Consider the following 24,821-nt stretch of genomic DNA (forward strand, 5'->3'; position numbering starts at 1 on the left):
CCTCTGCGTCTTGACCAGCTCGGTTTGTGGGCAGACGGAAGGACTTTCGGATGAACGGAGGCATTTTGCTGACAAGGCATTTTGCTTGCCAAGTAGGGAGGGATGTAAGAGGGATCAAGGTGGGGCAAGTGTTTTATTTCTTTGACAAGAACCTTCTTTCATGAAAGAAACGTGTATTTCATTTCATTTATGTATTAAATTTTTGGCTGCACTGTGCAGCACGCGGGATCTTAGTTCCCCGACCATGGATGGAGTTCGTGCCCCTGCCTTGGGAGCACAGAGTCTGAACCGCTGGACCGCCAGGGAAGTCCCAAACATAGTGTTTTTTAAAAAGTTGCTTTTAGGCCAAGGACCTGAATATCCGGGTCAAGGAGCGTCTGTGCTCCTGCTGAGTGCAGCTCTATGCCCGGTGCCCGAAACAGGACCAGATGGGATGTGACGCTGCTCTCAGGACATTCACTCCAGCCAGGGACACAGACGTGTCCACAGGTAACTCTGAGTGTGGGACTGGGGAGTTCTGGAACCACAGGAGAAAGAGCAGCTGCCTTTCAGGCGGTTGGCGGTGGGGTTTGCGGGTATGGGTTTTTGAGCTGGGTCGTGCTGTTTAAATAGGAGTTCAGCAGGGAGAGAAGCAGGGGAGGCACAGCAGGAGCCCAGGGTGGAGGGTGAGAACATGAGCCGCTGTGGAAGGTGGCTCTGGAAGAGCGGGCTGCATCAGCTGGAGACCTCCTGTCTGCAGGTGGTGGGCGACTCTGTGGAGCGCACGCAAGGCTTCTCTTGGGGCGGGGGCGGGGGTGTTGGCCAGGTTCCTGGTGTTAGAAATACCACTGCCAGCGGGACGGGAGCGAGTCACACTGAGACCCAGGCAGGCATATGTGGCCACACTGGCCGGGAGCAGGAAGGCCGCCGCGGATGCACAGCCCACCCGAGGGCTAATGGAGATGCAGACGGCAGAGCCCCGAGGAGCTGGCCCCGCCGCTAGCCAGTCTGTCACTGACATAGGATACAGGGGAGCAGAGCTTGGCCAGAGCGGCGAGGATAAGGTGGCATCTTGGGCCCTGCAGAACACCTGTGTCAATATACGGGAGGCCAGGTCTGATAGCGGGAGGCGTGGCCTGTGTGTGACTTGGGGACGTCAAGGTGACACATTACGCACCTGGAACCACCTTTCAGCGGTTGAGGACCAGGTGAGTGGGTGGTGCCTCCTTTGCTCCCATTCTTCTCTCCCTGGGGATGGGGTGGTCATTGGCTGGCTGTGTTCCAGATAATGAGGGGCCTCTTCCATTGGCAGAGTGAAGCAACCGCCCTGAGTCAGAGGTGAGGTCATTCCTCCAGCCCACCTTAGATGACAGGAAAGTCACTGTCTGCGTGCTCTCAGCTTGCCTCAGTGTCCTACGAGCAATCCTCAAAGGTGGTCCTCTGCCCCAGTGTTCGCTGTCCAGTGACGGGTCATTCATCTCAGCGAGGGGCCTGGGTACGCTGCATTAGACCTGTTTTTTGCGATACGCGGGCCTCTCACTGTTGTGGCCTCTCCCGTTGCGGAGCACAGGCTCCGGACGCGCAGGCTCAGCGGCCATGGCTCACGGGCCCAGCCGCTCCACGGCATGTGGGATCTTCCCGGACCGGGGCACGAACCCGTGTCCCCTGCATCGGCAGGCGGACTCTCAACCACTGCACCACCAGGGAAGCTCAGACCTGCTCTTAATTGATGCTCTCCTTGGGCTTGAACATGGATCACGTCCCGGTGGGCTGCCAAAGGAAAAGGAAGTGCCTCTTTAATTTCTTTTAAAACTCAGCAAAAGGACACCAGAGCTCTCGGTTTTGCTTTTTAGAACCATGGAGATGACTCAGGGATATCACGCAAGTTATGATTTTGGGAGCAGGCAACACAGCCTCGCCGGCATAAATCAGGAGCCCAGCTCTTTAATGGGTAGCAGGGAAAACGTTAGCTGATGTCTGTGATCCAGAAATTTGATGATGGAAGCTTCATCGATTTTATGATGCTGTTTAAAATGGCTGGCTTTTCACACAAAGGGACTAATTAGTTAGAAAACAGGGCAGGAAACGTAGCAGGGATGAAGTGGGTCAGGTATACTCACCTCCCCACCTGGGGGGCTATTTTGAGCTGATCCTGAGAAGTTGGTCTGTCCTGGAACCACCCCCAGGGGTGGGCGGGCAGGGCAGCAGAGCTGAGAGCTAGCCGCTTCCTTCCTCAGGGAGGCTGGCCTCTGGTTGGGGGCGGGGGTCTGCCCATGTGCTGAGCATCTCTTCTTTTTCTGATGCTTTGACATCCTGGGACCTTGCTGACCATGGAGGGACAGCCCTTCCCAGGGCCACCCAGTTCCCGGAGACGTCAAGGACTTGCCTGCAAACAGGCCTTTCATACGTGAGCCAACCAATGCAGAGTCCCCAGCCCAGCCAGCTCCTTTATGAGGTTCGCACATGCTGGACCACTGTCCCCTGCCCTAGTCACCCCCGGGCCAGGTGCCCGACAGCTGGGACAGCCCCTGGTCCCAGAGCTTTCACTGAAATTATTCGGACCAGCCCATCCTAAGCCTGTTTGCCCTGCCTCACCCATTCCTTCCTGTGAAAACCACAGGAAAAGCTCTTGTTCCCACTTTCCCCCCTCCCTCCGCCTCCTGCCCTGCCCTGGTGCTTCCCCATGTGGCCCTGTGTGGCCTGGCGTGGCCTGTTGTGGTGTGGCCTTATGGGGAACGGGGAGTGTGACAAACTTTCCTGTTCGATGGCAGGCATCTGCTGATCTGTTGGCCCTCCCTCCATACTGCGGGATGCGGTTTAAACGCCCCCGGTCCTGTGGAAAGGGCATGGGCTGCGTTTCCTGCGTATCAAGTGATGGGAGATGACCTGTCCTGCAACACCCGTTAAGACTCTAATTGAGCTGAAATCCTTTTCTCTGGGGGTTGTCTTTCCAGCAGGATAAACACTGCCATTTTCTTCAACTAATCATTCATTCATTTATTCATTCGGGGACTACTTATTGAACCCCTACTGTGCTTGGGGCACTGGAGACACAAAACTGTAAACAAAACTGGCAGCACCGGTTCCTCACTGCTGCTGGTGATCGACACGCACCTGGCACAGACGACCTGGCTAATAAACGTGTAATTATAAATTGTGAAAAGCCATGAAGAGCGACACCCGGCTTCTGGTGGTGACAGATGCGAGCCGTGGACAGCCCTCCATGGGACACAAGGAGAAGTCGTCTCCCCGGGCGTTATCGTGCTCATTCCCACCCCTCTGCATCAGGGACCTTGCAGGTCCCAGGAACACTCCTGCACCAGTGTTGGGAGAAGGTCCCTGGCACGGGGTGTTCTTCAAAAGCTCCGTGGTGGCTGCTTTTTGCAAATCCGAGCTGAGAGTAGGAGCTCTCACCCCTGAGCTTGGGTCCCTGAATTCCGTGGGATGAAGAAGATTCTGGAGGAGGAGAGCCCAGGTGATGTCAGGGTGACTCATTGATCCTGGTGTCCCTAGGATTGGGATCCACGGACATCCCACTAAGTTCCCAACTTGACCGCTACAGAGAAAACTGCAAACACACTCTGGACCTGGTGCTTCAAGACCAACTTGAGTCGCCACGACAGTTGGGACCGTTAACACCTCCCAGACCAGGATGGTCACGCACCTGGAGCCCCGGGAGTCCAGGGGAGGTTGCATCCCCTTGAAGCCTCATGGCGAACTGGTTCTGTAACGTGCATCCCCTCCTAACCCTCCCCATGGGTGTGCACGTCGGGGGAGACTGCGCTGGGGGTTGGGGGAGAGCCCGTGCACCCTGGGGGGTTGATGGACGCTGGCTTCCGTCCGAGGCAGGTTCCTGGGGGTCTCCAGTTCCACTGAGACCCTCCGACCACAGCAGAGTTTGTGGGGATCGGGTTCCTGGTGGACCTTTGGCCCCTGCCTGTGCCACAGGGGGTCTGGTGTGATGATTCCCCTGGTTCCTGAAAGTGTGGGTGGAATACAGCCTGGGCCATGGGAAGAATCCCCTCTTGGTTTCCAGACACAGTCGGTTCCTGTGGTAGAAAGCCCCCCCGCCCCCCCCAAAGTCCTCTTCCTCCTAAAACAGTAAACATAGCGATCTTTCGACCCTAGAAGAACCGCACAGTCCTGCCATCCGGGACCTGAAGGTCACAGGGCAGTGACTCCGCCCACATCCCCATCCAGTTGTCCATTTTCCGTGTGAGAGACGATGGTGAGCACGTTGCAGCTGCTGATGCAGAGGTGGCACCTTTTACGGCAATGTGCACAGCTCCCAGCGCCTGGGATGCAGCTGACCCTTTTGGTTCCGTGCCTGTTGGTGAAGTTGCTCCCACCTGGAGGGAATCAGCGCATCTCACAGGTCCAGGCAAACGCTGCAGCTCTTTCTAGGCGGCCAGGGAGGCTGGCATTTCCTCCTTCAGAACCTCAGCAGCATCAATGACGCTGACTGGGTCTGGTGAGGAGAAAACAGCAAGTTCTCTCCAAGCCTTCGTGGGACACAGATGACCAGCGGCTCTGGGCATTGCACACCGGGAGGATTTCGGAAAAGGGAGCTAGAGGCTTGTGCAACCATGAGAAGGGCTGGTGGCAAGTAAGTCAGGAATCACCTTTGATTCCCTAAGTCATTGGCGCTAAAGAGGGCAGCTCTCGAGAACCAGAAGCTTCTGCAAATCTCAGGAACCTCTTGGGAATTCTCAGTAACTGCCCGAATCTATGGCCGCAAAGCAAACGTTCCCAATCTCGTGTCCGTCCGTACATCTACCTGTATCCAACTCCTGGGATAACAGGGCCCCAGTCTGTCCAAATCCACACACGTGTCTCTTGTTGGGCAGATGCCACCTCTGTCCAGCTTCTCAGGAGCCCTTCCAAGGAGATGTTAGTGATGCTGGGTGGGTGACAGACAGTGCAGCACGTGGAACAAGTAAAGGCAGCGATGCGTCACCTCGTGGGCCGTTCCGTCCCGACGCCAAAACAGAAGGCGCGGGAGCCGATCGAAGCACCCACCTCTCACCCTGCAGTTGTCCTAAGTCTCACACCAAACCTTGGGTCTCAGGCAAGCGCACAGGGACCTTCGAGCTTCTTGCTCTCTCTGGTTTGCACATTTATTACGATGAATGTTGTCACGTGGTACTGATGCCACCGCCATCCCCTTCTGCCTCCTAAACTGCCCACAAGGGGGTGCTTGCTTTTGAACCACCCCTTGGTTGATAAAAGGGCGTCTTTGAGGGTTTTTTCCTTTGGAAGGTGCACAAATGATACATTTTTGAACACTTCAAATCTACGTGTGCCCTACTTCCTTTACCACTGAGTAAAACCCAGACAGAGCTGAGTCATCACAACCCCCCCAATATCTCCCGGCCTCCGGAACAGTAGGGAAACCTCAGCCCTACTCATGCCCCCTGGTAAGTATTCTGTTTAGAACTTTGTAGGACTTTTTAATCTTTATGGTTCAAATTCTGAAATTCTTACAGGATGGACTTTGGCCCAACACTACATAGGCCTTTTGATCTGCGGGCTCAGAATTTTTCCAGCTCCACTTGTGTGCCCTGATTCCCAAGGAAGCCTGTGTTTCATGCAGACCTCCTTCCCTCTGTCTCTTACGAGGCTTTCATTTACTCTATCTCTCATTCCCTTGTTATTTTTAGATGCGTAATCCGTTCTCTTCCGTGGTGACATCGTCTTCCGCCTTCTGCTCTTCATTATCTTTATGCAAATAAATGCTAATTCTTCTCCTGCCTTTTCACTTTCCTTCTCACTCCAGTGACTCCGCTCCTACTCAGCCTGTGAACTTCTACTATATGGTTTCAAAGAGGGCATGTTTTCTGGCATTCATATCGAGACACGATGCACACAATTTTGAGCTGTGGCTGTGTTTCTCTTCAGTTACTTATCCTTGAATGAGGTGCACTCCCTCCAGGCCAAGTGTTTTCTGGTTCACGAGCTGTGTCCTGTCTCCTCCTCGCTGCATTCTTAGCTGCTGGTGGAATCCTTTTCCACGTTAATCTGAAAGGCAGCGTGATGTGCACCCCAGACGAATTGTGGGTATCTAGCAGGGCATCGCTGTGTGTGCACCTCTGGAATTGACCCCGTGGTCTGGGGTTAAGACTACAGTCGAGCATTTACATCGACATCATCATCAGCCCTCTGAGGTGGTTCCTTGTCCCAAAGACAGGGATACGTGGTTACCCCATCTCTGGTTCGGGGTGAGGGTGGGGGAACATGTAGCTCAAGATTAAGACAGTGAGCTACAGGGATTCCTCCAGGATGACCATGTGACCTGACCAGAGCCTCTAGACTTTATGAGAGGAAGATGCCCAGGCAGGAGCTGCTGCAGCCATTTTGTGACCTGAGGACACTTACATGGCTCTGTATCCGAGCGGTGGACTGTGGCTTGGAGAAACAGAGCCATACCAAAGATCTCCATGTAACACTGTGGTGCAAATCTTCAGTGGGGCCTCCGCACTGCTGGCAGTTTTAACAACTTCCTTAGCCAATCCACTTTCTCACTCTCCCGATAAAATTTCACACCTTTGGGACTTCCCTGGTGGCGCAGTGGTTAAGAATCCGCCTGCCAATGCGGGGGACATGGGTTTGAACCCTGGTCCGGGAAGATCCCACACGCCGCGGAGCAACCAAGCCCGTGTGCCACAACTACTGAGCCTGCACTCTAGAGCCCGCGAGCCACAACTACTGAGCCCACGTGCCACAACTACTGAAGCCTATGTGCCTAGAGACCATGCCACTCGCTGCACCTAGAGAAAGCCTGCGTGCAGCAACGAAGACCCAATGCAACGAAAAATAATTACTTTTTTAAAATTTCATACCTTCTCCTGTTTCCCTGGCCCCTTTCCCTCTTCTCCCTTTCAGGGATGACCTTACCTGTAACTTCCCTGAGAACACAGAGCAGCTGGAAGAGAAGCTCCCACCCCACGTGCTTCTAAGCCCTCCAGTTCCCCAGGGTCAGTGGTCCCCGCTCCCACCCGACCCGGCCCCTCAGCTCATGCTTGGGCTCTGTCCCACTCACGCCTCGAGGACTTGCTGCTGGGCATTCCCTCCTCTCCCTCCTGTACCTTCTGTCTCTCCACGTCTATTAGCTCATTCTCGTCCACATGCCCCCTTAGCTGCTGCCACAGTTCTCTGCCCTTGAGTCGCCAGAAAATTCCAGAAAGCATTATTACGTGCACTGGCTGTCCAGTTCCTCACCTCCCGTGATTCCCTCGACTGGCCCCCAGGAGGGGTCTGTCCTCATGCCTGCCTGTGCTCTGTCCTCACGACTTGCCCTCTTGGCAGCCCTGGCCCTGCTGACCCAGCCCTGCTCTGAAGCAGCCTTCACGTCCCGACAGGGGGTCCTCCCTCTGCCTGCAGAAATGCCGTGGTCAGCGGAGGGCCTGGGCTGCCCAGGGATGTCCGCCTGCATCCCAACCCTAGATTGCTTTGCACCTCGCTGCCCTCGACTCTGGGGCACCGATCTGGTGGGCTTGCTGTCAGCGCGGTTTACGGGCCTGTGCTTGGAAGTTGCCCACATCGGACTTGATATATGGCGGAGACTAAGTGGGAGCTGCCGTCACCACTGCGGTCACCTTGGCTTGTGGCTCTGCTGCCGGCACGGCCCCTCCCGCGCCTCCGCAGGCAGGTACTGCTGGGCGGTTGACAGGGCTGAGCCCCGGGGCCGCAATCTGTCACCTGCCAATGATGAGAATGGTGCTGCGTCTCCGTGTGGGGCCAGGGAGCGTTTTGGAACAAACCATCTGCCCAGCCCGGTACTGTCGGAGATTAACAACCTAATTATAACATCGTGCGAGAGCCAGTGGGCTATGAGCACAGGCTATTAAAACCCCTGGGCTGGTGCACTTAGTGCCTGCCACGGGCAAGTCTGAGCTCGATGGGCTGCCAAAGCCCCCGGGCCTCGCAGGCCCCGGCTGTGGAGATGAGGCAACAATGGGCCCCGCGCAGCCGGGAGAGGCTGGGAGTGGCTGGGCCGGCCCCTGGGCATCGCTCCGTGGTGGAAACAGCAGCGCATGGTGATCGTTGTAGCAGGCTGGGGCTTGTGAGGTGTTTTCACATCTAATGGAATCGGGATGAGCAGGGGCTGGGCTGCAGTGGCCGGAGCCCTGGCCCGGCCTTACCCTCACCGCATAAGCCGGGTGGGCGCACCTGGCCGCCCTCCTTGGAGCTGAGCTCGGGGGACGTGGGTCTCTCCTCCGGTTGGTCCTGCTGAGTGGACATCAACTGCCACACAGAGACTGCTCCCCCCCAGGGCCACCCCTGTCTCTTTAGGACCAAGGATGCTGCCATGGGCACAGCTGTGGCTGGACCACACAGAGACTGCTCCCCCCCAGGGCCACCCCTGTCTCTAGGACCAAGGATGCTGCCATGGGCACAGCTGTGGCTGGACAGCCTGGGCTGGTCCTCATGAAGCGGGGGACCACGCACCACAGAGGCCCAGGGTCGGGTGGGGGTCCCAGAGGTGCTGGGAAGGCCTGGCCGAGGGTGGACCTGGGGAGGGGATTTGGGGAGGATGGAAGAAGCCGGATGCCTTGTTGTCGGGAAGCGGGGCCACGCGGTGACTGGGCGGGTCCGTGACCTGGTCTGGAAGGAGGGGGCTCGGGGCCTGAGCCGTGACGGTGAAGGAGCCGCCCCCGCGTGCTCAGCTGGACGGCGCGTGGTCATCAAGGTCGTCGCCGGCTGGTCTGTGTTCAGATGTGATAACGGCTGGCTCTCAGCTCTGTCGCAGAGGCCTGGTCTGCCGCCGGTGACCCTGTCTGTGTCGGACGGGGGAAGGCCCAGCCCCGCGGTGTGTGCCCGGCGGGGCCCAAGGTCAGGGGCCGCCGTGCTCTCTCTCTCAACTCAGTGGGGTCCTTCTCGAAAGGGTCCTGACCCTGACTTTACACGAATCCCCACCAGAATGGGATTGGCCTCCCCATGGGGACCCGCCGTGGGCAGGGGGTGCCCCTCCGGCCCACAGAGTCGCCCGCTGGCCTTGCAGCTGCTCCCTGGCCGGAAGGAGACCCCCAGGTCCTTGGAGGGGGACCCTCTGTTATTGACGACGTGAAACTGGTTGGGTTTCCGTTTTAGCGACAGAGCTGGAGGGATGAGCCCAGCGGATATGTGAGGAGGTATTTCTGCTCCTCTGATTCCAGTTTGTCAAGGGCGTTGCATGTCTCCGTCTGTTCCTTTGAGATCCGTTGCTACCTGATGACTCTGGACGCCAGACTTGGGTGTCTTGGGTGAAAACCAGCTTGAGTCTGCCTGGGATTTGGGGTGTCTCTGGAGCTTTAGAGCAACGCCTCTTATTTGGGCTAAAAATAACTTCCCCCTCCAAGCGCCTCAGTCTCCTCTGTGAGCAGGGCACACTCATACCTGCCCCACTCACGGGAAGCTCAAGCGTGATCACAGAGCCGCACTTTGTAGCCGGCCACGTGGGCATGTTTGTGTCCTCGAAGTCCTACCACGAAGCCGTCACTGCTGCGACGTGGGGCGTCCTGAGCCAAGGTCCCTGCGTGGCTCCCTGGCCCCAGTCTGGCCCGTCGTTCAGGAAAGTGTTCCAGATGGATCGACATGGGAACAGCAAACATCTTATCACACCCACCAGCCTCTGCCAGGGAGAAGGGCCCCGACAGAGCCGCCACGCGTGGAAGTGGGAATCAAGATCGTCCACCAGAGGGGGAAGGAATTCTCCCCGCCCCCCAGCGCCGGACAGGAGAGGACGTGGCCAGTTTCTGAAGCTCTGCAGACACACCGTGGGCGCCAGCTCCTGGGTTCTGTCCCTGTCTCTCCACGCACACCACACGGACACACACACACCTAGACACACGCACACCCCTAGACACACACGCACACACCCCTAGATGCACACACACCACACACACCCCTAGATGCACACACACCACGCACACACACCCCCCCCAGACGCACACACACCACACACACCCCCCTAGATGCACACACACCACACACACCTAGACACACACACCCCCTAGACACACACCCCCCCAGACACACACGCACACACCCTAGACACACACACCCCTAGATGCACACACACCACACACACGCCTAGACACACACACACCCTAGACACACACACACCCCCAGACACACACACACCACACACACACCTAGACACACACACGCCCTAGACACACACCTCCCCCCAGACACACACGCACACACCCCTAGATGCACACACACCACACACACACCCCTAGATGCACACACACCACACACACACCTAGACACACACACCCCCTAGACACACACACCCCTAGACACACACACACCACACACACACCTAGACACACGCACACCCCTAGACACACCCCTAGATGCACACACACCACACACACGCCTAGACACACACACCCCCTAGACACACCCCCCCCAGACACACACACACCACACACACACCTAGACACACACCTCCCCACTAGACACACACACACACCCCTAGATGCACACACGCCACACACACACCTAGACACACACACGCCCTAGAAACACACCTCCCCCCAGACACACACGCACACACCCCTAGATGCACACACACCACACACACACCCCTAGATGCACACACACCACACACACACCTAGACACACACACCCCCTAGACACACACACCCCTAGACACACACACACCACACACACACCTAGACACACGCACACCCCTAGACACACCCCTAGATGCACACACACCACACACCCCCTAGACACACACACCCCCCCAGACACACACACACACCACACACACACCTAGACACACGCACACCCCTAGACACACCCCTAGATGCACACACACCACACACACGCCTAGACACACGCACACCCCCTAGACACACCCCTAGATGCACACACACACCACACACACACATCCCTAGATGCACACACACACACACCTAGACACACACACACCTAGACACAACAGACCACACACACCTAGACACACATACACGCCTAGACACACACACCACACATCACACACATGCAGACACACACATACCACACACCACATACACACACACCACACACACACATCACAGGTACATGCATAGACACACACACCACACATCACACACACACACACCACACACACACCTAGACACACACACCTAGACACACACACACCGACACACACACACACCCCTAGACGCACACACACACCTAGACGCACACACACCTAGACACACACACGCACCTAGAAACACACCACACACACCTAGACACACACACACCTAGACACACACACACCTAGACACAAACACCACACACCCCTAGACACACACACACCCCTAGACACACACACACCCTTAGACACACACACACATGCCTAGACACACACACCTAGACACATACACACCTAGACGCACACACACACCTAGACACACACACACACACCTAGACACACACATCACACACACACATCACAGGTACATGCATAGACACACACACCACACATCACACACACACACACCACACGTCACACACACACACCACACGTCACACACACGCATAGACACGTGTGTACACACCGCACCCTGGCCTCGGCACAGCACCCCCCTCCTTCTCGTCCTGCTGGCCCCACTCAAACATGGCCTCCGACGGAAGGGCTGGGTGGGGTCACTGCCCCTGGCCCTCACCTCCCTGTTGGATCCTGTGGTCATCGTCAGCTTCCCCGCCGGCCCGGGGCCTCCTTCAGGCCCAGGGCCTTCGTCTTGGGCGCTCACGGCCCCGGCCCAGGGCCTGGCGTCGGTTTGGAGGGGCGTGAGATCTGGCAGGAAGTTTCTGAGGGTGTTGATACTGAACCCCACATATTATGATCCAGAGAAGGAGGGGGGTATCTGTATTTGTGTGAGTGTAAGTGTGTCTGAGTGTGAGTGTGCGTGTGCACGGGGTTGGTGAGCTGCCCACGTCCAGCCTTCCCCTATCTGCTCCTGACTCCTCTGTCTCCTCAAAGACAAGCAGACGGCATTTCAGGGACAAGGGGCTTCCGTCCGGCTGGGGTGCCCCTGCCAGGCTCTCAACCCCTGGCCTCTGCGCCTCACCTGGCAAACGGGCTGTGCTCCAGGGCCCCTCAGCCGGCCATCAGGGGAGAAGTGAGGTGACACGGGTGTGAGGATGTGGTGACATCACTGCTTTGGGGGTGGCACGTCCCGATCCCGTGATGGAGACGGTCAGTGTCAAGGCACCTGCCCCCCAGAGTGTGGGAATTCCTCCCGGCCTCTCCCAGTGTCCCTGACACCGAATTCTAGGGCCCTGGGTGAGTGTTTAGGGAATGTTGACAAATAGCTTCGTAATAAGGCAAAGGCTGACCGTATTCATTTAATCTTTGTTAAAAGCAACACAAATGATTTATTGTTTCTTAAAAAGGAAAAATAAGAAAGACTCGATCGCATCTCTGTTATGTGCATATACGAAGTATGGGCTCAACCCGGTTGAATGAAACGTTAGCTGCCCAAGCCCAGCCCGTTATTCCCAGGTGCCGGCGCGTGTACCTGTACATCAAATACACAGAACCTCAAACGCAGAACCAGATAAATCCATAGACCTATGTGTTGATTGATACGATTATGGGAATAGGAAAGTATCAGGATATAGGTGCCGACTTATTCCCAGGTTCTTGGGTCCACACACCCAAGATGCTCTTAATAGAAATAATGACATAAAATACATGAAAAACACAAATAGCAAAAGCGAAAACCCTACCCCGACAGAGAGAATGAAGCTGAGGGTCAAGGAAGGGCAAAGGGCTCATCGCCCGCAGGCACTGCTGAGCTGGGGGCTGTGTCCGTGCTGACCTTGACCTTGGACCTGGACAGTGCTGACACATGTCTGACCCTGGTTCTGACACTCACAGGGCGGGCCGGGTGCGGGTGGACAGCAAGACAGAGGGTTCCTAAGCCGTCTTTGGCGACCTCGGGCAGGCTGCGGAGAACCCAGCCTCTCCCACACAGCCCCCCAGCTCCAGTCTGGGGTCCGCTGCCCCAGCCCTTCCCCGAGGAGGGTCTTGAGGACGGCTTGCAGGGCGAGCTCTGCGGGGCTGGGCCAGGAGCTCCAGGCGGTGGGCCGGCAGGGTGGGGAGAGGGACGCCTCTGTCGCCTGCCCCGTGACCTGCAGTGACCCCTTCTGAGCTGGTTTCGGGTGGTCTGAGTCCCCGTTTGTGACACGAGGAGCTGGACTCCAGGGGTCCCCCACTCCACAAGGATTCAGGGCCTCCCACGTGTTCTGGGTGTGAGGATGCATCCCTGGTCTCCTTCCTGCAGGCCATGTTTCTTTTCTGGGCAAGTGGGCTAATGTCCCCCAGGCTTCATTCCGGACTTCCCACGGCCAGCGAGTTCCTAGCCTGGGCTGTGGTGTCCCCGCCTCTGAGGGGAAGGCCCCGGCCACCTAAGAGCCCAGCCTGCGGGGTGGGTAGGGGGAGGAGGGAGAGGATGGGGAGGGGATACTGATTTCCAGTTTCAAGGCAAAAGGTGAAAATCTGCCCCCATATATCCCTAGTGTCCCTGATTCTAGGCATCTGTGAGCGAGTGGAATCACACTGCACGGGGAGCAGGGGGCTGGCTCCTGGGCACCTCTGCTGCCGTCTTGCTGTGTGACCTTGGGACAATCACTCCCTCTCTGGGCCTCAGTTTCTCCATCTTCAAAACGAGGAGCGCGCTACTTGGCGCCCTTCGGGCTCTGCCATTCGAAACCCCGCCTGGTTCCCGGTTCCTAAGTGCGTCCCTCAAGCTATGCGGAAGCACAGAACACTCTGGGCATCTAGAGGCCGTTCCCACCGCGGCCACTGAGACGGGATCCCGCAGGCGGGAACCCCCGTGCGAGGTCGCCGCCTGCTGGCTTCCTTCAGAAGTGCAGGCGCTGGATCCCTAGGACCCTGTGTGGGGCTGGGGCGAGCTGGGGGGGGAAGCCAGGGAGAGCCTTTGCCTTGTGGGCCCCAGGAGAGAAGGCTGCCAGAAGGGGCAGAGGAGCATCCCTGGGCATTCTGGGAAAGGGGTTCCCGAGAATGCGGCTACTGCCTGGCAATAAAAATAGGAAGTTGAACACCCCCCTCCCCCCACCAAACGCAATCAGCTACCTAGAGAGGTATTTACATTATCTGCAGTTTAAAAAGAGGAAGGACAGCGGCAGGTGTGGAAGGCGGTGCTGGGGGGCCTACCACTGGCTTTCTGGATTCCAGCGGGGCGGTGGACACCCCTGCAGAGGGACGGCCCTGCGGTGGGAGCTGCCTTCCTGGAGGTTATGAGGAAGGAAGCAGGGCCCCGCTGTCCCTCTGCTGGGACGGGAGCCCGCGGCACAGGTGATGGGGCGGGTCTGCGGTGCTGAGAGCCCGGCCTCTCCCAGCCTCTGGGGGACCAGCCTCGGCCACGAGAAGTCAGGCCCAGCTGCGGTGACCAGCCGTGGGCAGCCAGGGCGGCCGTGTGAGGTCCAGAGAAGTGCCCAGAGTCTGGGAGGGCGGGCGGCGCAGCGGGCAGCACGTGGGCCTGGTGTCCGGGGAGGCAGGAGCTGGCGGGTTTCCTGGGCGGCCGTGGGCTGGGCGGGCTTGAGCTGGACAGAGGTGCATCTGTCGTCTTGCGTGGACACAGCTGGAGAAGGAGGCTTTTCCGAGGTCTCTGAGGGGACGCCGGTCCCAGCCCCGTGCCGGTGGCACGTGTGGTCCTGTGCCCTCCACGGGGGATGAAGCGGCGGAGAGGATAGAGCTCTGGGCGCGGCCTCCAGCGGCATCAGCCCACCAGGTAGCTGTGCATCTCTCGGGAGTTGACGCTCAGGACCACGCCGGAGTGATTCCCTGGAGGCACAGAGATGCCGGGTGTGAGCACACGCCCGGCCGAGGGGCAGAGAGAGGACGGAGGGCCGTGCGGGACACGGTGTGGCCTCAACCGGCGTGCGGGGCGTCCCGCGCTTGCTGAAGCCCTGCGGGTCGTGCCTGGACGCGGGCGCGGAGGGGTGGGCGTCTCTAGGTTTCCTGGGAGGAGGGGTGACTGAGGGTGGGCTCTCCTGGTGCCGGCACAAGCAGTGGACCCAGGGGGCCTCCGGGGGTGAGGCCATGCCCGCCAGCAGCCACCATACTCACTGCCCTGCAGTGGCCGGCCTGGCGTCGGCGGCAGGGGGAGGTAGGAGGGGCTCTGTGCTCCCCGGGCAGGGGCACTGCAGGGCGGCGAGGCAAGGCCCCAGGAGGCAGCCGGAGGGAGAAGGGCACAGTGACGGTCAGAAGGGCAGGGGTCTGCCGGGGTCCTGGGCGGGGCTGTGTTCTGAGCCTGGGGGCCGTAGGCGTGGCCGGTGGAAGGAGCCGGCACGGGCTGCCCAGAGCCCCCCAGACGCCCGGGCACGTGGGGAGGAAGCGGCCCAGAGCTTGCAGTGGGGCCGCGGGGGGGCATGGGGTGGTGAGCCCCGCGTGCCGGGGGAGACCTCATGAAGGCGTGTCACCTCACGGCCTCGGTTTTGTCATCTGTAACTTGGGGACGATAATATGGCCTCCCCTAAAGGATGGTGGGGGGTCCGGAAGGGACCGCCCCTGAGGATTTGGGCAGGGCCTGGCACGCACTAAGTGCTCCATTGAAAGAATCCCTTATTATTACGCTATCATTGCTCTTCGGGGCTTGACGGCAAAGAGCTGCGGAGGCAGGAGGGCCGCTCTCTCATCTCCCTGGGACGCCCACCCCTCTGTCCAAGCTTGGGAAGCCCGGGTCCACCGGGAGCCTCTGCCACCACCTTTCACGTGGGGTGCGACACCGCCTGATGAAGATGGCCGCGTGGGGCCCCGACGCTCTCCAGCCGCTGCTGGCCTGGGCTGGGGGGTCTTGGGGCGCACGGGGGAGCTGGCCCCGAGCCTGGGCTGCAGCGTGGGGGAGGGGCACAGAATCGGCTGCGCGTCTTCTCGGCTAAGTGACTTGGGAGACCGAGTGGCTACTGTGAACCTCAGCTGTCCCATCTGTCAAATGGACGCACGGCCAGGGCCTGCCTCCCAGGCTGGCTGCGAGACTGTGCCGGGAAGCAGTGGGCCTGCTGAGGAGTAAGCGCCCGGGAAATCGGGGCTGTAGTCACCGTCCCGGAGGCTGAGGACCACAGCTCTGAGAGGAACCCGGCGGGGCCGACGGCTGTGGGAGACGGTGGGGCTGCGAGGTCGGGGAGCTGTGGAGGACGGGAGTGGTCAGCTCCCGACCACTCCAGGGAGAAAAGAGGGACGTGGGCTTTGGGGTCCGGCAGGCTCGCGTCTGGGTCCCAGGCCGGCCGCTTGTCTGCTGTGCTGCCTGGGTGAGCAACGTCACCTCTCTGAGCCTCACCTCCAATCATTTAAAAGGTGAGGACAGCCATTCCACCTCCCACAGCTCCAGGGACACAGTGGGTACGGGGTGGGGAGGGATAAAGGGGCGGTGACAACACAATCCACGACGGGGACACGTTTCTGGAGCGTCCTCCTGGCTGCTTGTCTGGGGGCCTCACAGCAACCCAGGGGTGGGGCGGTCGCCGTGTAGGGGGTGCAGAGAGCGGCTGTTACGGGTGGGGAGAGCCAGCGGGGGCGTGCAGGTGGCGAGGGAAGGGGAGGAGCTTTCGGGGCGGGCATTACCTAGAGTCTGTGAGTGGAGCTCGTCATCTATGAACTCCTCGGCCTGGATGGCGCTCTGCACGTCCTGGCTGTGGCTTACGGGGCTCGTCATTTCCTGTTCCTTCTCATTGTGCATCTGGGCGTACACGGTCCTGCCGGGGCGTTTCCTGCGGGACGGAGGTGGGGACTCAGGGCTCTGCCCAGGATGCCTGTCCCCAGAAGCCCCCAGCAGAGCCCTGGGCCATCCCTCTGTGTGGTGCTGACATCGCTCCTGGGCCTGCCTCCTGCCCTGTCTCTGCTCCAAGCCACCTCCTCCAGGAAGCCCTCCGTCCCGTGAGCTCCGGCAGCCCTGGGTTTCCCTCTGCCCCCGCACACGGGGTGCTCGCTGTCCATCCGTCTCCCCTCGGCATGCTGCAGGGAGAGGCTGTTTTATTTTCTTTCAGGTCCCCGTCACCTTGCACCTCAGGGCTCTGGTTGGATTGGCATGCGTTCCCACACGGCACGTGATGTTGACTGGCTCTGAGAGGCGCTTGCTGAGCCCTGCCCGGGGTTCTGGGGCTGGCTGCACCGTCCTCAGGTTCCCATACCCTCCAGGGCAGAGGGAGAGGAGAGCAAGGGCACAGCCCCCTCTGCCTCAGCTGGGACTGGGCTCGGGGCCCCTGGACCACGCTCCTTCATGTTCAACACCCCAGTTAGTTGGAGCAAAACCCCAAAAGAGCCCATGGTCCCAATTTACAGAAGAGGGAACTAGACTCAGCGGGAGAGTGGGCTTCCTCAGAGCCACTCACCAACACTGGAAGTTCTCTGGAAATATTGAGATGGCAGGATGCACATTCAGGGCCCAGGGTGGGTTGGGCCATGTGGCCAGACCCAGTGGACTGCAGCACTCGATGGCTGTGAGCCTCTGAGACTTAGGGGCTATTTGTTACGCAGCCGGGCCCAGCCCACGCTGACTGCTGCGTCAGTCAGGAGAGCCCAGCTCCCTGAGCTCCACAGAGCTTAAAGCCTCTGGACAAATGGGGCATTTCTCTCTGCAGCTGCAAGGTCCTCCCCTTGCTCCTCCCTCCCCATCCTCTGGGGACAAGGTAGTAGGTTCCTTCTGGGCCATTTACACTGTGTGTGATAAATCTGGAGCAATTTGTGGAAACTGCAATCTGGCCTTCAGGGGGTCTGAAGAAGGCAATCGAAAGAGAACGGAATTCTGCCCCTTTCACTCCTGACCTGCCAGGCCTGCCTTCCGCCCACCCCCAGGCAATCCTGCCGCCCTGCAATTCTCAAGTGCGCTGAGAGAAGCCCAAATGGGTGCACGCAACCTGTGGTCCAAGGGGAAAGAGAAAGGGGTGGGGGCAGGTCCCGACCCCAGCCATTGCCTCCAACTCGGCTCTGACTTGGGAGGCAGCGTCTGAATCGTTTTCTCGTTCAGCCTCTCAGGACTCACACCCCATGGCCTGCCTCAGCCAGGCCTGAGCTGGGCGGTTTTCACAAGGTCCCAATTAAACACGGCGTTATGGCAACAAGGGAGACGGGCACAGGAGAAGGTCTGCAGGAGCTGGGGGCCTGCGTCTGCTCCTGCCCACCCCCCTCCCCTCCCCATCTGCCCCTCCCTGCCCCCTGCCCCTCTTCCCCACCTTCTCCCCCTTTTCTTCTTCCCTTGTCCTATCCTCCTCCTGCTTAGTCTCCTTTTACAGATGAGGAAACTGAGGCTCAGGGAGGGGAAGAGACTGGCCAGGACCACCGAGCTGGTCAGCAGCAGGGCAGGATGGTGGCCCAGTCTTCGAGGCTGACTCAGCCGTGCTGCCATCTGGGCTGTCCTGCAGGTTGGGGGGCTGCCACCCAGTGTGAACGGTGCTGGAGGACAGAGACCCAGAAGTGTCCAGGGCTCGGGGAGGAAGGACCCTTGGCCTCAGAGGAGCAAGGGGAGGGTCAGCTCCGTCTCTGGACTGTTCCCAAGGGCGACCCCAACCAGGGAGACCCCAAGGCCACTGGAGCCAGACCAGCAAGACAGGGAGAAACAACAGGCTCAGACCTGGCAGCTGCGCTGCAGGAAATGAGTCTGCTGACACTTTCTGGCCGTTTTGCTCATTCCCGGGCCCTCGAGGGGGCCCACGAGTAATCCCAGCACCGAGGGTTATTAAACCCATTTCACAGCTGAGGACTCAGGTCGGAGGGGGAGAGAGGCACCACACCCCCTCCCAATGACCGCACGGTGTGCTTGCCACCCACCCAGCCTCGGCTCAAGCCCCCGCCCGCTCCCACCCTGGGCGTCAGCCGCCCCCCGCTCCCGCCCTGGGTGTCCCGTGCAGCCGCTCCATCTGGAGGCTGGAGCCGCCTCCCAGTGGAGTGCCTGGCACATGACAGCTCCGGATCATGCTTGCGGAGGGAAGGGGTGGATGGGTGCTGGGGGAAGCGTGGGGACTGGGCACAGCCTGGGGTCAGAGCCCCACTCCTCAGCTGTGTGGCCCTGGGAAGATCACTTAACCTCTCTGAGCCCGGGTTTCCTCATCTGTAAAATGGGTGGGTGGAGCAGAGAAGAGGATGGGGGTGGAAGAGGCTCCTTGGGCTGTGAGCGGTCGGCTGTCTCCCTCTGGGATCAAGGTGACTCAGATCCAGGCTGTGGGTCCAGACAAGGCCCCTCCCCACCCCAGGACCCGTCCCAGGCACAGCCACAACCCTCCAAGGCCCTGCTGGGAAGCTGCGCCCCCCCACCAGGCCCCGCCCTCACGCCCAGTTAGCCCAGGGAGGCCGGGTGACCTTGCCTTTTGAACTTGTAGAGGATGAAAGCTCCCACCGCGAACAGCCCTATGAGGACGACTGCCACTGCCCAGTAGCCGCCACCTCCTCCCAGGCTTGGAGAATCTGTGAGCAAAGCAGCCTGTGAGCGGTCAGCGTGGGCACCGGCCAGCCTCCTGGCACCCAGGACCCCCCCTGAGTAAATCCCGGCCCTGGTCCTTCCTCCTGGAAAGTGGACAGAACTCCTCCGTCCGCACTGATGCTGGCGTGGACGCATGGCTGCACAGAGCAGGACGCAGCTCCTCAGCTCTTGCGGAGATCGTTGCCCAAAGTGGGGAGGACAGTCCACGGTGGGGGGCGGGGACAGAGCCACCTGAGACTCTAAGTGACATAAGTTAAAGCAAGAGCTCCGTGCTGTGTCCGCGGAGAGCACCGCGAGGCCCTTGGTGTGATGGGGTTTTAACCGGAGGCAACCACCCGTCCAGGAGGAGCGTGTGTGCGGGCGGCAGAGGGGGGTCCCTCTGCCCCCAGCGTCCACAGTAATGGGTGTCGTCTGAGGGGCCTGGACACACGCCCACCCCACCCTACAGAGGTGAGCTCCGGCCAGGCCTCTCACCTGTGTCCACGTCCCTCGTGGCCACCAGCACCCGGACGCCACCACGCAGGAGGAAGCTGATCTTCTGTGCGTTCAGCACCTGCTGGATGGCCACGAGCCTCTGAAATAAGAGAGCGGGGAGTGAGGGGGTCCTCGGGGACCCAGCAGAGGAAGCGGGAGAGCCGGGCAGATGTCCGCCCGGACCCTCCAGAGCCATGGGGCTGGGGGAGGGCCACTCAGCCTCTCCAGGCCTCAGTCGCCTCCTCTGTAAAATGGGAATACTAGCCACCAATGAACTCTCACCAAGAACCTACAATGGGACACAAGGTGACCCAAATGTGGCCCTGCCCTCACAGAGCTCTAGTTTTAGTCAGGACCATGGAGTGTGGTAAAGTTGGGGAGACCCAGGGATGCTCCAGGAGGCCCCCAACCCCAGAAGTAATCAGGGGAGGCTTCTTGGACGTGGAAGACCAGGAAGAAGACAAGACAGGGACAGGAGAGGTGACCCAGGCAGGCGAGTGAGCCCACACCTGAGGCAGAGAAACCCCAGGAGGTGATGTTGCTGGATCATGGTGGGGGGGAGGAGGCAGCTGGCCTCTGGGGCGCCCAGCTGGTTTGGCAGTTCAGGAGTGGGGAGTTTTCCTGGTGTTCAGAAGGGAACCACTCAGCCCACGTGGGTGTCAGGTGTCACCCTCTGCACAGGTGGGTGCAGATGTGTTGGGGGAGGGGTCCCTCTCAGGGATGGGGTCCCCGTGGCTCTGCTCCCTGGGCGTTGGGGGTATATACCCTGGGGACTCTGCTGGCTGCTTCCCTGAGCGGCGTTTCAGCACCCGGGACTCCACGAGGCCCGTTCCCTGCTCACGGAACGAGGGTCCTGAGTCGGGAACTGTGTAAACGACAGGCCAACAGCCCCAGACCTGAAGGGTCCGGGAAGACACTTGGTTCTGCCCCTTGACCTCATGGCCTGGAGGGGCCGCTGCACCTTTCCGTTCTCAGGTCAACGTGAGGAATCGTAGGAGCATGGGGGTGGCGCCCTGGGCCCCACGCTCCGCACGCAGAAAGGCAAGGCTGCTGTCCGTGGCCGTGGCGCGTGGCTAAGCTTGCTCGCTGACTTCGGGCACGTGGCAGACTCTGAGCGCTCAGGACGATGGGGGTGGGGTCCCCCCGTCTCTCACCTCCTTCCCTTCCAGCCCTCACTCGGAAGCACCCCGGGTGGGTGCAGCCCCCGAGCCCCGTGCTGGCACCCGGGACCCCCGCAGCCTTCCCCTCTGCCCTCAGCTCCTCGTCTGAGAAGTGGGTCGATGCCTCTCAACCCGCCACTGACCCACCTCCAGAGACACCGCATCAGCGGGGGCTGGGGGCTTGGCCGGGAGCCCCCAGGTGCGGACGCGGACGCCCTTTGGGACGGGCTGTGGGTCAGGCTGGCACAGGCACAGTTCCACCAGGAGGCCGCCCGGGAGTGGCTCGAGCAGTTTGGCAGCCAGAGTGACAGTGGGGCTCCTCGCCCGCGCTGTGCTTCCTGGCGGGGGCCTCACTGAGCCTCACTTCCCTCGTCTGTGAAATGGGACGCTGCCACCCGCCCACAGGGGTCCTGCTGGTCTTGCTGTCTCCGTGCCTCCGTGCAGGTCGCTCTTCCCAGACCATCTGCGGGAGCACCTGTCTTCTCGATTAGCTCAGAGCTCGGCTGCGGTTCTGACTCATCTTTTCTTGAGATGCCATTTACTTTCTTCAAGTGTACCATTCAGTGTTGTTTTAGCATATTCACAGTCACGCCCACCACCACTATCTAATTCCAGAACATCTTCTTCCTCCCAAAGGAAACCCCTAAAACCGTGAGCAGTCACTCCCCAGCCCCCAGCCCCCAGCCCCCAGCAACGCTCTGTCTCTGTGGATTCACCTATCCTGGACATTTCGTATAAGTGGAATCACACAGTCTGTGGCTTTCCGTGACCATCTTCTTTCACTTTACATCATGTCTCCAGTGTTTATCCAAGTTGCAGCCTGGATCAGAATCTCACCCCTTTTGATGGCTGGATAATATTCCACTGTGTGGATGGCCCACCTCTGCTCATCCACTCCTCTGTGGGTGGACATTTGGGTTGTTTCCACTTCGGGGCTGTGAACATCCAGGCACACACGTGTGTGTGTGGACATACATTTTCAGTTCTCTGTGGCACACGCCCGGGGGTGGGGCCGCTGCCTCATTCGGTAACTCCGTGTTTAACTGTTTAAAGAACCACCAGACTGTTTCCGCGGTGGCTGCACCATTTTCCACTGCCCCCCGCAGTGAATGAGGGGTCAGTTTCTCCATCTCCTCGTCCACACTCATTGCTGTCTGCTTGGTACGGAATTACAGCCAGCCGCCCTAGACGGCGTGAAGTTCTTACCATTCATCTTTTTCCTTTTTTGATGTGGACCATTTTTAAAGTCTTTATTGAATTTGTTACAATGTTGCTTCTGTTTTATGTTTTGGCTTTTTGGCCGTGAGGCATGTGGGATCTTAACTCCCCGACCAGAAATCAAACCCCCAACCCCTGCATTGGAAGGTGAAGTCTTAACCGCTGGACCATGAGGGAAGTCCCCCCCGATTCATCTTTCGATTCCCCGTCCTAGTTGGATGCTCTGAAACTGTTGCCCAGGATCCCCTGGCCGGTGCTCACCCCTCGCAGTGAGGCTGGGGCGGTGTGACCAGCTCTAGCCAATGAAATGGGAGTGAAAGTGGAGCGTCCCCCTGAGGGGTGGTCCTGCCCAATGCCCTGGTCCCCCCCACTCCCCCTCCAGTGTGACCTTGGGGTAGCCACAAGGGGGAGGAGGGACAGTGATTGGTGAGAGATAAGCCTTTACGCGATGACAGGAGGCTGAGGTCCCCGTGCTTGCCGGGAATCACCACCAAGCCGTCGGCGGCGTGGGGAGGACCCGGCCCAGTGGCCGCAGGAGATACCTTGTCACTTGTGAGGCTCCTCTTCCTCGTGGGCCTGGCAGGGGGCAGAAGCACGTGCAGGTCAGCCAAGGTGGGCAGCCCCGGCTTTACAACGGTCACCAGCAGCTCCTCGGGGATGCTGGTCTCCTGCGGGGACACAGACGGCCACTCTGATCCACCGGCCTCCTCTGTCCCCTGCCACACTCCAGGGGCCCAGGAATATCCTCCCTCCCTGAGTGGCCTGAGTCTTGGCCATTCCTGACCCCTGTACACCTGGAGTCATGGCCCCAGCAAATGACAGCACTGCCCTCTACCTACTGCAGCCCAGCGCTCCTGGTCCCTCAGCCTGTGGCCACCACCCCGGCCTCCGCTCAGCCAGGCCTGCCCCCTTCAGCTCATTCCTCACACCATGCCCAGGTGAGCAGGCCCCTCCCTGGCTACTGTCCATCCAACTGTCAGGGCTCCTGGCCATGCAACTCCCTCAACCCACAAAGCTCTGTCTCCTGAAAGTCCCACTCCATGCATGTTCATCTGGCAAACTCCTATTCATCCTTCAACACCCAGGACAATATTACCCAAATTATTAATGGGCCAAAGGGAGGCATGGCCAGGGTGGGCCTCAGTCTGTGACAGGCTTGGCTGACTCTAGAGGGCTGGGTTTTCTCCCACTGGGGGCCCAAGGGCCTCGAGTGCCCTACGCCCACCCTGATGCACTGCCTTTGCTTTCTGCGACCTCCCTGAGGGCAGCCGTCACACTGACTCATCTCTCTGTCTCCAGTGTCCAGCCCAGAAGAGAAACGTGGTGAGTAAATGAAAATCCCTTTAAAGAGATTCTGTTGTAGGACAGCAGCTGTGTCTTGTGCCAACAGCTGGTGCTCACTAGATGTGCATGGAAGATGCAGTCCTGTCCCTCCTCTGCAAGGTGACAGTCTGGCTGCATGTCCCCCAGGGCCAGGTAAGAGGACCCTACATGGCTTCCAAGCACCACTGTCAGCCGATGTGAAGGACAGAGCATCAGGACTGCAGGGCAGCCCGCCTGCCCTCTCCTGGGGGCTCCACATCCCCCGCTTCTCTGGGGCACCCACAACCCAGAGGTGGGCAGGTGGTTTTGCCAGTGGTGGGCTGGGGGCACCTTGGAGAGGAGCCGGGACACCACGAGGCCAATGTCCTCCCTCCACTCGGGGGTGTTGGGGTTGTGAGCGTCCAGGTCCTTGGAAAACTGCAGAGGCATGACCTGAAATTGATCTGGAAAGAGGCAGAGATGGGAGAGTGGGTCAGTCCTGGGCGCCCGGCCCCGCTTCCTCTGAGGACGGTGGCCACACCCCCTGGATGGTCCAGGGCTGGCCCTGGGTGTGGATCCTGTGGCCCACTTTCAGAAAACAAGGTTCTTCCCAGTGTATGTGCCAGCAGCTGTCCCGGGCGGGGCCCACTACACCGGCTGCCATTTAATAATAAAACAACAACAACAAAGGTGACAATGACGAGGACAGCAGTGCTGCCCTGGAGGGAGGGCCAAGCCTGCTGTGTGATTTGCCCCATCAACTCACAAGGACATACACACCCTACGACGTTGACTTCTCGTCCCCCAGGGATCCATGGACTTTGACTGGGCTGGTTCCCCCACCAGAATAAGAGTCCCTGGAGAGCAGAGCCCCCACCTTCTCTGTCTCTCACATTTCCCAGGGTCTGCAACTCAGAAACCTATTCTAGATCCACAAGCAGCAGGTGGTAAAAAAAAAAAAGACTCGGCACCAGGAGTCTCAGAGTGGACTGCAATCTCTCCGCTTACCTCCCGAGCCTTGGTTTCTTGATTTGTAAAATGGGAGGAGGTTTTGCAGGGGTGAGGAGAGCTCAAGGGACGAGTGCCTTGTGAAGTGTGAGCATGCAGTGCAGGTGGAGATGACTTTCAAGGCTCTGGGCTCAGGGCCTGCTGCCCACATGCTCGTGAATGAAGGAATGGCTGAGGGCAGTTCCCTAAATATTTAACTGATGGCTGCTGTCCACAGGACAGGCTGTTCTTAAAGCAAAAGGAGGGTTTATCAGTG

At 59.4% G+C, this 24,821-nt stretch overlaps 1 protein-coding gene across 2 annotated transcripts in view; it reads right to left on the reverse strand.

Annotated features, from left to right (window-relative positions):
* Nucleotides 1–12,308: 12,308 nt before the first annotated feature.
* The window catches only part of SORCS2 (sortilin related VPS10 domain containing receptor 2), a 484,396-nt gene continuing 471,883 nt past the window's right edge, over nucleotides 12,309–24,821 (reverse strand). For both annotated transcript variants that reach the window (XM_060298929.1, XM_060298930.1), the window contains exons 22-27: nucleotides 23,909–24,021; nucleotides 22,798–22,923; nucleotides 19,878–19,977; nucleotides 19,288–19,387; nucleotides 16,553–16,698; nucleotides 12,309–14,773 (exon numbers count right to left, since the gene is read on the reverse strand). In XM_060298929.1, the coding sequence (XP_060154912.1) occupies nucleotides 14,709–14,773; nucleotides 16,553–16,698; nucleotides 19,288–19,387; nucleotides 19,878–19,977; nucleotides 22,798–22,923; nucleotides 23,909–24,021 (650 nt within the window). In that variant the 3' untranslated portion in view covers nucleotides 12,309–14,708. The remainder of the gene's footprint in view (nucleotides 14,774–16,552; nucleotides 16,699–19,287; nucleotides 19,388–19,877; nucleotides 19,978–22,797; nucleotides 22,924–23,908; nucleotides 24,022–24,821) is intronic.

The sequence above is a fragment of the Globicephala melas genome, chromosome 5, assembly GCF_963455315.2.
Source record: "Globicephala melas chromosome 5, mGloMel1.2, whole genome shotgun sequence".
In the NCBI taxonomy this organism is placed as follows: domain Eukaryota; kingdom Metazoa; phylum Chordata; class Mammalia; order Artiodactyla; family Delphinidae; genus Globicephala; species Globicephala melas.